Below are 12771 nucleotides of genomic sequence, written 5' to 3'. Positions count from 1 at the left end.
TGGCATCATTTCTAGCCCTAAATGAAAGCTTGACAAATGTTTAGAATGAACAAATAATTGAATCAAGCAATCACTGAATGAAGTAGAAATTCTTCATGGTCCTAGAAAGCTGTGAAATTCTATAATATATAGAAAAAACTCAATATGAACTTTCTACAATGTCCTCTTCAAATATGTCCCTTTATTATTTCTGTGTGGGTGCTGTGGAGAGCAAAACACACTATTTAATCATCCTTAACCATCCACCTCAGGGAGGAGGAATGTGACAATGTTCTTTCATCAGCTCACAGCAGTGTGGCTGTGACTAATTGGAGGAGGCTACCATGACCCAGATTTGGGATCCTGTCTCTTCAGAAACATCAAAAAACCATGCTGTGGGTTGGTGAAATGCAGATGACTATGACCACCTGAGCTCCACTAGGGATGGGGATGGAAAGAGAATTCCACCCTCCACAGCTGCTACTTTGGTGCTTCCCTTGAGCACTTTCTGTGTTTTTCAAGAAGAAAAGGAACTGAAGGTGGAGGTGTGAGTGTGGGAGCGTTGAGTCTTCAAATAACTTCCTGAAATGCCACTGAAACAGGAAGGGAGTCCAGCAAAAGACAAAGGGAATGTACCGAAACATCAAGAAAAGGAAATTTATTCTACTTCTGGATTTTGGAACATTTGACATTTAAAATAATTTTGAGGAAGGGGTGAATGGTAAATGTAGCACTGTTGCCTACTTCCTCTAAGAAAACTTTTTTTCTTACATTGACCACTTCACTTACAATGTATTTAAAAACTAGATTTTTATCCTAGCAATTTTCTGAGTTTAATAGCATGGCCCTTTCATGGTTGTGGAATTAATTCATGTGTACAATTTAGGATTTTAGAAAATGGGATCTTTGAAAGAAGCAATAGTTATCTCCAGTACTCCCAGCAGCATGAATATTATTAGTATTTTTCCTTTTATCTGTCTGCCTACCTGTGTACTTGCTATCTATCACCATATTCTTCCTTCCTTCCTCCACCCCACCCCCCTTCTTTAGAGCTATCTAATCTATCTACCAAATATAAAAATTTTCTTTGTGATTTTCTGACCTAAATTATATGAGGTGGCATATCAAACTTTACTTTGGGGGGGACCAGGATTGGAATACCAGAGAAGTTTGAGGTCATGGTTTGCTTTACACGTGAGTCATTTTTTGGAGCTCATAATCTAATGGAGGCCAGAACCCTGGGTGATTCCAACTGGACAACTCTTTTTGGAACCTGTTTTTCAAAGGGGCTGAGATGTAGCACAGCAGGCTGCTCATATCAGTCTGGACAGATCCACAGGGACTGCAACTTGTGAGTAGAGAAAACTCATTTCAGGTCAAACGTCATAAAGACAATCAATTTTATGCACTTGGAAAATATTTACAGCAGCCATCAGGGTAAATAGCATTAAGGATTTGCTCATTAGGTTAGGGTCATGGTTCTCTTAAACTAAGAAAAGAAGGGCAGCATATGGGTATGGATATACACATAGGTATATTTTCTATAATGTTTGGGTCATTTTGTAACTATATCTTGCAGAACACTTTCCAACTACTAAAATAATATTTTAATTTTTTCTACTTTCAACTGTATAGTTAAACTTTGTGAACAATTTAAGAAATGCATTTTGTACAGTAAAGTAATATAAAACTAAAAATTAACATAACCATGACTCTGCTCATACTCGAGAAACTTTACCCATGCTTTTCTTTCTTTTCCAGTGCTTGGCATATGGTAAGTGCTCAACACCCTTGTTAAATTAAATCATATCTCATTATCTCAGAAAGGTATTGAGTATATTTGAACAAAGAAAAGAATGCAAAAAGGGTAAAAGGGGAGACACAAATCAGTAGAGTCTTGAAAGAGGAGAGAAGGTATAATCAAGTATCAAGTAGAATTGCTCTGTTCAACAGGGTTCACATCTGGGCCTGAAAAGAACTTAATTCCTCCTAGGACTTTCCAGGGGGCAAGTAAGCTCTTCAGTGAGGAGATCACAGTCTGTGGGCCTGGGCTCAGAGTGTCTTCTGTGCTAGTCTGGTCTCCAAATGGTTCAACTGTAGTAACTTTAGGTGAAATTGTGCCAATTAAGTTTTAATTGTCCCTATAGTCTTTATCTTTATTGATATAGGACTGTGGCTTTGCTGTTTTTGACCTTGAACCCAGCATAAAATTGTACCCTTGGGTTTCCACTGACTCAGAAATCCTGTCTCTTTTTATACCCACTAATAACATATGAGACATATGGGTCCAGAAGACGCACTCTGTTAGAGCAGCTCAAGGCTACTTTGGCCTGCAAATCGCTGATTGACTGGGCACCCTGGTTATGGGGCTCAGCAGAGGGCCATGGCTATTAACCCACATTAACCCACAGAAAGTAGCTTACTGAAGGCATGTGCTTGACTGTTATGAGGCCAACTGGAAAGTTGTTTGTGTTGAGGAGCATGCACAGTTTAAAATAGATAGGTCTCTCGTATTCCAATGTGATTCCTTTGAAAGTGTATATTAATAGAATGGGAATCCAAATGAAAAAAAAATTAAAAATCCACCTTTATCATCAGAGAGTTATGATGAGTAAGGTGCACATAATTATTTCATGTACTTCCTGTGCTAATTGATGGAGAAAGTTGCTGGATAATTTCCTTCCATTTGTGTTGATCCAATTCTCCACCCTTCTTCACCATACAGTATGTCCAGAGGAGCCTCTGACCACTCTGTGTGGATTTCCTTGATCTCTTACTGTTTTGGCCAGTGGGATAATTAGGTTGGGGCAACAGAATTCTAGGTACTTATCCCCACCCTTCCTGTCTGCCTGGACACTGTTTGGCAGTTTCTGGACGTATATCTGAACCCACAATTCCTTTTGAGGGGTCTTCTGTAGAATTTTCTGGATTCCATTTATGCTCCTTCCTCTTGTACTTTCAGCACTAATGAAATGGAGCAAACTTGGGGACAGTAGATGACCTTGTTGGTGGGTCCTCGCCTGTGCATTTAAGAATGTGAGCCACAAAAGCAGACACACAGGAACAAATAGTAACAGAATTTTTACATAGTGAGTGAGAAATGATGGAGGAGGAGGAGAAGGAAGGAGAGGAAGAGGATATGGAAATGAATTTAAGGCTAGCATGTGGCAGATGCTATCTGTCCTACCCTAAATAGCATCTGCTGAGCAGACACTGAGATCTAAACCAAAGTTGCATGTGGTAAGCTGGTAGCATTTCCAAGGACACCCTCCTTGCCAGCAATCTAACTTCAGAAGCCCCAGCCCTACCTCTATTCCCATCAGACTCCACTCAGGATGTTAGGGGCTGAAGTTCAGAAAAAATCCACCTTCTACCATCAAGTTAGCTATGAGAGCCACCCATTGGCTCAGAGGTTGCTCTTCCTTGTTCCTCTTTTTTTTTTTTTTTTAAGATTTATTTATTTAATACATACAAGAACTTGGATACAGGCCAGAGGTGTGGGGGGTGAGAGGATTCACCAGAGACAGAGTGGGGAACAGAACAGTCAGACTGACTGAAATACACTGCTGAGGGGAGAAAGTGGGCAAGACAGGAGAGGTCTTCTGCGCCATGTGGGTTGCTCACTGGCCTTGTGCTGCAGAGACTGCGAACAGCTTCATAGGTTGCGTCTTAACCCCTTGCACCACCGGGAAGTCCTCTTCCTTGTTCCTCTTATGCTAGCATCCATGTTCTAATGGCTGGAACCTGTGAATTGGATATCTTACATGGTAAAGTAACTTTGCAGCTGTGATAATGTTAAGGAGTTGGAGACGAGCAGATGATTTTGGATTACTTGGGTCCTTATAACTGGGAGGCAGGAAGTGAGAACCAGAGACAATGACTTGATAAAGGAAACAGGTTGGATTGTGGCTGCTGGCTTTAAAAATAGAAGAGGGCCAACAGTCAGGGAATGCAGGAAGCTTCTCAGACCTAGAGAAAGTGCACAAATACTTCCATAGAGCCTCCAGAAGGAACTTAGGGACTTTTACTTTAGGTAGTAATTTTTCCATCTTGCTATTATGATCTGTCACTGTTTGTGTTAGTTTGCTACACTGGCCACAGGAAACTATTGATAATTCAGATGATCATGACTTTACTCTTGTTATTCCCATGGTAATACACATTCTTTTTATTGTTGGACCTTAACCTTACTTACATCTTTGTAAATAACACCTTCATTATTTTTTCTTCATTTATCCCTTTGAGTGTATTATCTGTTTGTTTTGCCAGGACTGGAATTTCTTAAATGCTATTATCTTTTTATTTAGCAAAGTCAATTTTAGGGATTTATTCTAGTAAATAGTGGGAGATACTTGTAAAGCCTTATATATATAGATATATAGATATAGATGTTAACTGTATTATCTATAACAACAAATAGTGCACAATTTCAGAATAGGGACTTACTAAAGAAATTACAGTGAGAGCTGTATGATAGAATAGAATGCCAGAAAATGTCAGTGTCACACATGCACTGGCATAGCTACATGAAAATATGAGACTACAAAGCATCTCTGCATCTGTAAGCACAACTGTAGCTACCAACTTATCTAAATATCCATTGAGTCTATCATCCATCAGCTTATAGAGAGGAAAAAAGGAGAAAAAATTATGCATTTAGTGGTTAACTCTTGCAAGTGGATGAGGGATAATATATATTCTTTGTGCTTTTTCTTAGTTTTCAAATTTTCTACAGGGTTTTTGTTAGTTGTCAGAAAGAACATTTTACAGCAGTAATGGGACCTCCTCACATATGGTAGACAGCTTGTATTACAGAGAAAAATCTTTTCTGTTTTCACCCACAGTTGGAATCATGATTTCATCGACCTAAGGCTAGTTTTATGAAACTCCATTATAGAAATTTGTATTATTATCTGACTCTGCTATCATATTAAGGGCACTTTGGAGCAGAGAAAGCCCTCAAATTGATTTCTTGTTCTCACACTGCACTATATGTAGCTTGCAATATATATTTACTATAGGCTTTATGTGGAATTAAATTTTTAGATGCTGAATCAAAACATCTATGATGAAGGTCTTATTCTAGACTCACAGAAAACACAAGTAATAGAAAAAACTAGAAAGACAGGCAGAGAAAGTAAGTTAAATGTCTTTCTCAGGGAGATAGACAGTAAATAAACAACCTTATTTAGGATGCAAATGGATAGTGAATTACTTATATCATATTTTTTCATGGAATTGTTCATTTAAAATTTGTTTACTAAGAGGATTGGATGAAATTAAGTACTTAGCTGAGGTAATATTAGAATTAAGCTGCTCAAAATTCAGGTCAAGTACTGGAAGAATAGCATATTGCACTTTAGTCAAACTGGAAAGAGATCATGAAGTAGGTAGAATCTTTAATTAGCAAAATGTTGAACAGAGCAAGAACTCTGGGACTCTGGTATTCCTTTAAAGAATCTCAAAGAGGAAATAGGACAAATGCATCAGAAGAGTTGGGTGGAGATACAGCATACTTAGCAGAGCCTGAACATTAAATGGCTATCAGTGTTGACCATGACAGACAGCAGAGAAGCCATAGAGCTAAGGTATGTCCGAGCAAATGGGCCACATGCCCTCATTGCATAGGAGACGTAGAATCTCAGCAAGATAGTAAGATTCCTTAGGTGTGGCTTAAAGTCTCTATCCCGACCCCAGGATTTTGTTTTTTTTTTTCTATTGTAATGGAATGAATTCTCAGACATGGTAACTATTCTTAAGCAGGCTAGGTCATGAGATTTGTAAGCCATCTCTTTCTGACCCTGAATATCTGAGCTGAGGAAAATTGCTACCATCCAACGGTATTAACTCATTCCTTGTAACAGCTGAGTTACAAACCATTGTTATCCTCATTTTTCAGATGAGGAAACTAAAGCGGAGGAGTTGGATCATAGGTCTTGACATGGCCAGGAATTAAACCTTGGTAATCTGCAGCAGAACCCATGTTTTTTTCATTTTGTTATACAAACTATAATTAGGGAAAACTCTTTTTGATTATCCCAAGAATGTCAAAAAAATTTAAAGTTTAAAAGAAAAAAATAGACTTGGCTATTGGTCTATCATTTCTAACCTCAGAATGAGTGATGATAGCACACTCCCACTACTTTCCTGACATGGTAGAGATACTGAGGCAAGAGGCTAGGGAACTTTTGGATTCTCAGATGCCCTAATCCCTAAAGGACAAAGGTCAATTTTGGGTCTGGGATTTTCTTTAAATTATTGGAGTTCCCTTTATTTCAAACAGAATTCTGAAAGCAGTGGGTTGTAACATTGAGTACTGATTGGTCATCTTATTTAAAAGAGAATGCTAATGAAGGAAAAATCCAACTTATCTCTGTTGCTAGGTATGCTAAAATTTCTCTCATTGGAATTAAAGGAATGGGAGCAAGGTCAAGATCAAAGAAAGAAGGCAGTCTCAAGTTTGGCCGAGCCTAATGCATTAACAGAAAGATATAGTATTCCAGAATTTCACTTTCAGATCCTGAAACTATGAGCCATAGCAGGAAAAGTAACGCTTCGATGGCTATCCCAAAGTTTGCCATTAACTGGCTATGTGACCTTTGGCAGTTGAACACTTGTTAAAAAATAGAGCTGAGTGATTGGTTTAGGTCACTCTCCCTTTCTCCTACACATTTGACAAAAATTAATAGTGACAAAGCATAGAGATAGCAATTTTTGACATGATCCCCAAAGACTGCATCATTTGGTTAATTTAATTTGACCTTCGTCACAGACAAAATTCATTGCTACTACTCAGAATAATATCGAGATTTTTAGAGATGGAGCCCATGCAATGAATACGCTCTCGACTAAAGGGCATTGAGTTAGACAGCAGACAAGACCAAAGTGAAACTATTTTTTTAACATGTCTGGAAGGTGAGAAATAGCTGTTTAAATTGGATGCATGAAGCCATGAGGGGCCCCGAGAATGACAGGGACAGGAAGGTTAGGGCAGCTGTTTGTGAAGGATTATGCTCCCTAATTCTTTTGAGAATTTCAAGGGACTTCAAGAACATATAACACAGTGCCTGGGGCATGACTCCTGTGTTTTTAAGTGTTGGGGGAACAAAGTAAGGTCCTTGGGCCTCAAAAATAACTAATGTGTGATTTTTTTTTCCCCCCAACAGACTATTTTCAACCTACAAAGGAGTTTGCAGGGCAGATACTCTGAAACAGAGAACATGATGCAGAGTCACATTAAGGTCTGTATGACTCCTGCTTGATTATTTTAGAGCTGATTACATGGGGGGAGGACGCAGAGCAGAGCACTGTAGGCCTTGGAGGAGACAGAAGTACCTTTGACTCTCTGTGGAAGATTCCGGCATGAGGCGGCATTATTGTGCCTAATTTATAGCTGATAAAATGGAGGCTTACCAAGGCCGAGTTGAGAATTGTCAAAAACAGGTAAAATGGGATGCCAATTATGTCTGACACCAGGGTCCATATGGTTAACCACACCACACCTTTTTGAGGCACAGAAGGCTTAAGCTTTACTTACTTTGTGACATTTCTGCCTTCTGTCTCCACACCACACCCCAAATGTATCTCTTAACTCTTTTGAACAGAGGAGTATCACCACATCAGTCCTGTCACAGACTCACAAATAAAGCTGACAAAAAGGAAGGTTATATTAAGGCATGAGTCAGGAAAGAGGGGTCACGATCATTAAAACAAACAAGTTCAACCAGACAGCTGACATGCCACCATGGATTAGAATGCAGCATTTTTATTGTAAAAGTCCACGTGTTAGGCAGTTCCCTTTGTGAAAAGGTTTCAAACACACAAACAGGGAGCAGCTGATAATTAAGAATCAGATTATATATAATATATATATATATATTCATTTGCCAATACTATGCACACATTGGAAAGCTAGCTTTTTGGGGTGTCCCCATTAAGGATTACATTTCAAGTTGACAATAGTAACATGTTTCTTACCAGTGAAAATTTGCCATCAACTCTCCCAAAGAGTCAACATTTATTATATTAACATTTCAAAACAAGAAAATAATTCTATTTACATGTGTTTGAGGTTATATACTAGAGCACTGATATATTAAAGGTTTGTAAAATTGGCAGCTAAATGTGTTTTCAAGATTTACCCAGATGACTTGATGATGACTTTACATGTTTTTCTATAAACAAAGCGATTCTCTCTTCTTTACTACTTTTTTTTTTTTTCAGGTTATCTATAAAGTTACACGAACTATGACTGAATTCTAACTGGAGCAATGATTGCCATACAGAAGTATAGACAAGTGATGATATTTCAGAAAAATAAGGATTCAGGATGAGTACATGAAGATGGAGCTCAACTCATCATATTTGAAGTCTGGGATGACCACTTTATGTGATTACAGTAAAGGTGAACGAGGCCACAGTCATAGGCTCAACTTCCTTGTAAGTCATTGATTTTTTTCCTTCGGTGCATTTTTTCCCCCACAGAACATAGAATACTACATTTTGAATGCCAGTCAGGTATGAATCCTACTTTAAGTCTGTCATATGTCCTCAATCAGAATCGTGTATGGTTCAGGGCTCACTCAGTCCCAAACCTGGAAAAATAATGCACAAACTCTGTGCCTTGGCAGACCATTTCTGTATACAAATGTAGGACATGACTATTGTTTTAAAAGGAGGAGAGACTATGGCTCAGACAAGTTTTTGATAATGAACATAAATATCCAAAGTTCTTTGGATCCTTTTTTTTTTTCCTGCAAGATCAAATATTACTTAACAATGCTTATGGGAAAAGATGACTGACTGGTTTCAGACCAGTGCAGAAACAGTCATCAGAAAAATATGAAGCCATTTTACTTCAAACCCTATTTATTGAGCACCAGCTATGTGCTAGGCACTATCTAAGGTGCTGAGGACCCATCGAGGAAAAAACAATTGCTCTGCCCACAAGGCACTCACAAGCACTAAAAGCAGATCTTGTGATGGAGAGAAAGTTCTGTTATGCTCTATCCTAAAAGGAAGAAAAAACAGCAGCAAGCACATATAGTAACTTTATATTCAATGAAACTGGGCATATTTAGAGGTGGCAAATGTCAATTATTCAGTCTATAGTGTTTGAATATGTCATACAAAGGAAAAATGCTGTTTTAATCATCATGCATGAGGAAGAAAATAGAGGAACTTCCTCTCTCCAGTTCCAAACCCAGATCCTTATAATCGCAGTCATGATTCTTTTGTAGTCCAAAGACACAGAATAACAGACAATACTTTATGATGTTAATGCCAATCCATTTATTTTGGCTCTAAGGAGATGCATGCATTAAACTTGAAGCATTCTACGTTACGGAATATTTACATCATTGTACATGTGGTGTGGAGGAAATTTTCTTGGGTTATATATAGGTGTAGTCAATTTCTAGACTAGCCTCTTATAGTGAAAGTGAGCTGTGATTTTTCTCAAATGAGGGAGATAGCCTATTGGGAGCAAAGTTACCACAATCTGACTCCAAATGAACATAAGATATAGTTTCATATCTTTTGCATCTAATTGTATTTTGAATTGAGTAAGGACGCCACCACTATAAACAGTCGTGGCTGTTTTCAGCTACAGCAATTGAGATAATATCTTGTTTAGTTTCAATGTTCTTGCTCTAATTTAGCTTCACCTTGCAGGTTTGAAACACAGCAAACATTACAGTTCAAATTATACTTCCCACCGGAGAGTCGGGCACAAACAGTAAGACATTATTACATTTTACCATGTTAGAACATAGAAACAGATTCTGATCATTAGAAACTACAAAGAGGATGAATTCAGTGGACTTAGAAAGGACATCACTCTCTATAAGATTTAGCGAATAAGACCCCCATATATTGATGAAACCCATACCTTTTCACAGGTAAAGGTAGGAAACCCAGTAAACCAGATTGAACAAGCAGAAGGCAGTGGGGAAGAAGATCCGTGCATATGAGTCCATTTTGGCAATGCGGATATGTATCCTCCCATGTCTCCAGGCTCCTGTTCTGCAATCTTCAAAACAGCAGAAGAAACTGGCACAGTCCTTGCCGTCAAGACACTCGTACCCGTATTCTTCATCTCGCTCTTGAAGGTGTGTGGCATTGTTCATTTGAATGGTGGCTGATCTTGGGCGGATATCAATGGTTGGGGCCTGAGACACAGGTAAGGAAGGAGAGACCCCAGTTAGTCACACATGATCAGCCCTAAACTGTTTCTCCACAATGTCTCCAATGTGAATGATGACTCTGAAAATGGTACTCAGGAAGTTGCTATGACATCATGATCTACAATGGTAAAATTGAACTTAGAAGGATAGCATTTGCAGTGTTCAAATTTTGAGCTTAAGCAGTGCAGCTGAAAATAATACCATCAAGCTAATAGCTATAGCAAGAAGATTGAACACCAAAAGAACTCAAAGTTTAAAGATTTAAATCAAACAGCTACATGGAATATTATTCTAGTAAATATTAGATGTGAAGTTGGTTACATGAAGGCATTTAATGGTGCTGCATGTGAGTGGAACAGAACTGAAAATGGATTAATTTCAAAATCAAAATTTGTGTCATGCTTACCTATAGGCAAATACCCATTACACTGAGCAAAGGTATTAAATGCTAGTAATAGAAAATGTTAAAATAACATAAAAATATAGAAGTTTTCTGAGTTTATACCGCAGTGGCATAACTTGTTTTAAAGGAATGTAGTTCTTCATCTAACATTCATTATCTGGTAGTTTCAGAATGTGAGCAATGTTGTAGTTACCTATATGTGAGTGGAAATGCAAAGAAGGATGGCATTACCTGTCCACCTCTTCTTAACTCTTGAGATGAAATGCTAATTAACTGAAGGCTAATCTCATTTGCACCAATTATTTAATTTTAATTTGAATATACTAATATTAAGATAATGTAACTACAAATCCTAGTGTATGTGAATCAGGATTTAGGAACAGAAATTTCATTTCAGTGTTGCATGCTGGAGTGAAATGGCCCTGGATTAGCCTGGAAGGAACTGACAGAGGTCTGACTAATGGAAAGTATTAAATTTATTTTTCAAAAAATAACCATGGTTTGAATTAACATTTACAGAGTTAAGTTTTAGCTTTAAAATGGAATATATGGCAAATAGGTGCTGCCACTGAAAATGGATATTGTTTTCATCTAAGAAAAGGGTAAGTTTGACTTCTAATGCAGAAAAAAGGTTGTGTTAGCTACTGACAATTCATGGAGCATATAGCTTTTTAACTTCATGTAAGGTCAAAACTTGTGTAAGTTAGTGTATGTTTTTTGAATCAACTCTAGAAATCTATAGAACTTTCTCCATCTTAAATGTGTTATCTAGTAGAATGCTTAATGTCTGTTCATAAAAAAAAAATAATAAAATACCATGTAAGCGTTAATAGTTAATTTTAGCAATTGCATGCAGTGAATTTCCATTCCAAAAACATTATACCTTGAAGGAAAACATCCGAAGAAGCTTTGGGTTTGTAGACAGAAAAGAGAATCGCATTTTTTTTAATCAAAAGAAGGGGAAAAAAGAAAGGAAAAAAAAAGAGACAAAATAAGATAAATTAAAAATACATTTTGAAAAATAGTAAGTGAAATGAACTGAAATTATAAACACAGAAGGAAAATTCTTGTAATAAAGTATATGCCTGAAGTTGAAAAATGGAATTCGGTGATTGCAAGTAAAATCCTCAATAAATTAATCCGCATTTATCTAATGGCCACAACCAATGCTGCTCAGTTGTGAAGAAGCCTCCCGTGCCTAGTTTCCTGTCTAGAAATGCTGTTTTTATTTTCTAATTACCAAGGAAACCTTAATAGGTGAGTCTTGACATGAGCAACCAAAGGGCATATTAAATGAGAAAATGACATTTCAAGTTCCAGCCTTCTGTCTTGGGTGCTAGCTGAGTTCTCATAAATCACCTAATTGGCTTAGAGGGGGAAATAAATGCCATTCTCAGGTAACTTCTTTTCTTCAGTTTCTTTAACCCCTGTCCCTCTGCCTTTTCCTACCATCTTCATGACCCAGGCTCAAAAAACCTAATACTTCAGTTTCTAGAACAGAATCCACTCTGCAATGACACAACTGTTAGGGCGGAAAGGCTTCTGTCAAAGGACTCTTAACACCTGTCTGAAAGCCAGTCCTCACATCCCTGTTACTGCCAGCAGGTCATAACATTAGTGTCAATAGAGCCATCTTTTGGGGGGAGAAAATGAAATGGAAAGTAAAAGAAGGGGAGAAAACAGCAAGACAACAGGGAAAATAAAACAAGGATAGAGACAAGGGAAAGGCAGACAAGCCAGGGAAGAAAAGGTCTGCATGAAGCCAGTGAATATTTGGGACAGGAAAGAGAAACACTCTTATATTAACCATCACAAATAATGATGTTTTTTTTCCCTTAGGGGAAATCGTGAACAGTAGTGGGCAATCCCCCACTACCACAAATTATGCAGTCAAGTTTCCTATATGCGGGGAAATTTTGTAGAGGTGAGCCCCACCCTGGTCAGTAGATGTTCTTTTTTACCTATTATAAAGTCCTGCATTCAAACACATGCCACTTGTAGCATTTCCCCTGAGTTCCTGGTGATATATCAGGATATAATCTAGAAGGAGCTAGATTCCCTCATTATAACTCAACACCCCAACCCCCACCCTGAAGTCCACAGGTCAGGTAGCTAGCCACTCTTCTGACTCTCATGGCCCTTAGAGCAGAAGACCAGGAAAATGGTATAAATTCAGCAGGGTGCGGTAAACTCCATTGTCACAGT

At 38.0% G+C, this 12771-nt stretch overlaps 1 protein-coding gene across 6 annotated transcripts in view; it reads right to left on the bottom strand.

The window, feature by feature from the left end:
- Nucleotides 1-9872: 9872 nt before the first annotated feature.
- The window catches only part of GABRG2 (gamma-aminobutyric acid type A receptor subunit gamma2), a gene marked incomplete at both ends in the record, with an annotated part of 96244 nt that continues 93345 nt past the window's right edge, over nt 9873-12771 (bottom strand). For 4 of the 6 annotated variants that reach the window (XM_084241936.1, XM_084241937.1, XM_084241938.1 and 1 more), the window contains 2 exons: nt 9873-10148; nt 11450-11473. In XM_084241936.1, the coding sequence (XP_084098062.1) occupies nt 9873-10148; nt 11450-11473 (300 nt within the window). The remainder of the gene's footprint in view (nt 10149-11449; nt 11474-12771) is intronic. The other 2 variants (XM_084241940.1, XM_084241941.1) reach the window with 1 other exon arrangement.

Source organism: Talpa europaea, assembly GCF_964194135.1.
Source record: "Talpa europaea genome assembly, chromosome: 9".
Lineage (NCBI taxonomy): Eukaryota > Metazoa > Chordata > Mammalia > Eulipotyphla > Talpidae > Talpa > Talpa europaea.
Note: the sequence above shows the minus strand (reverse complement) of the source record. Positions and strands in the feature narration are given on the sequence as shown.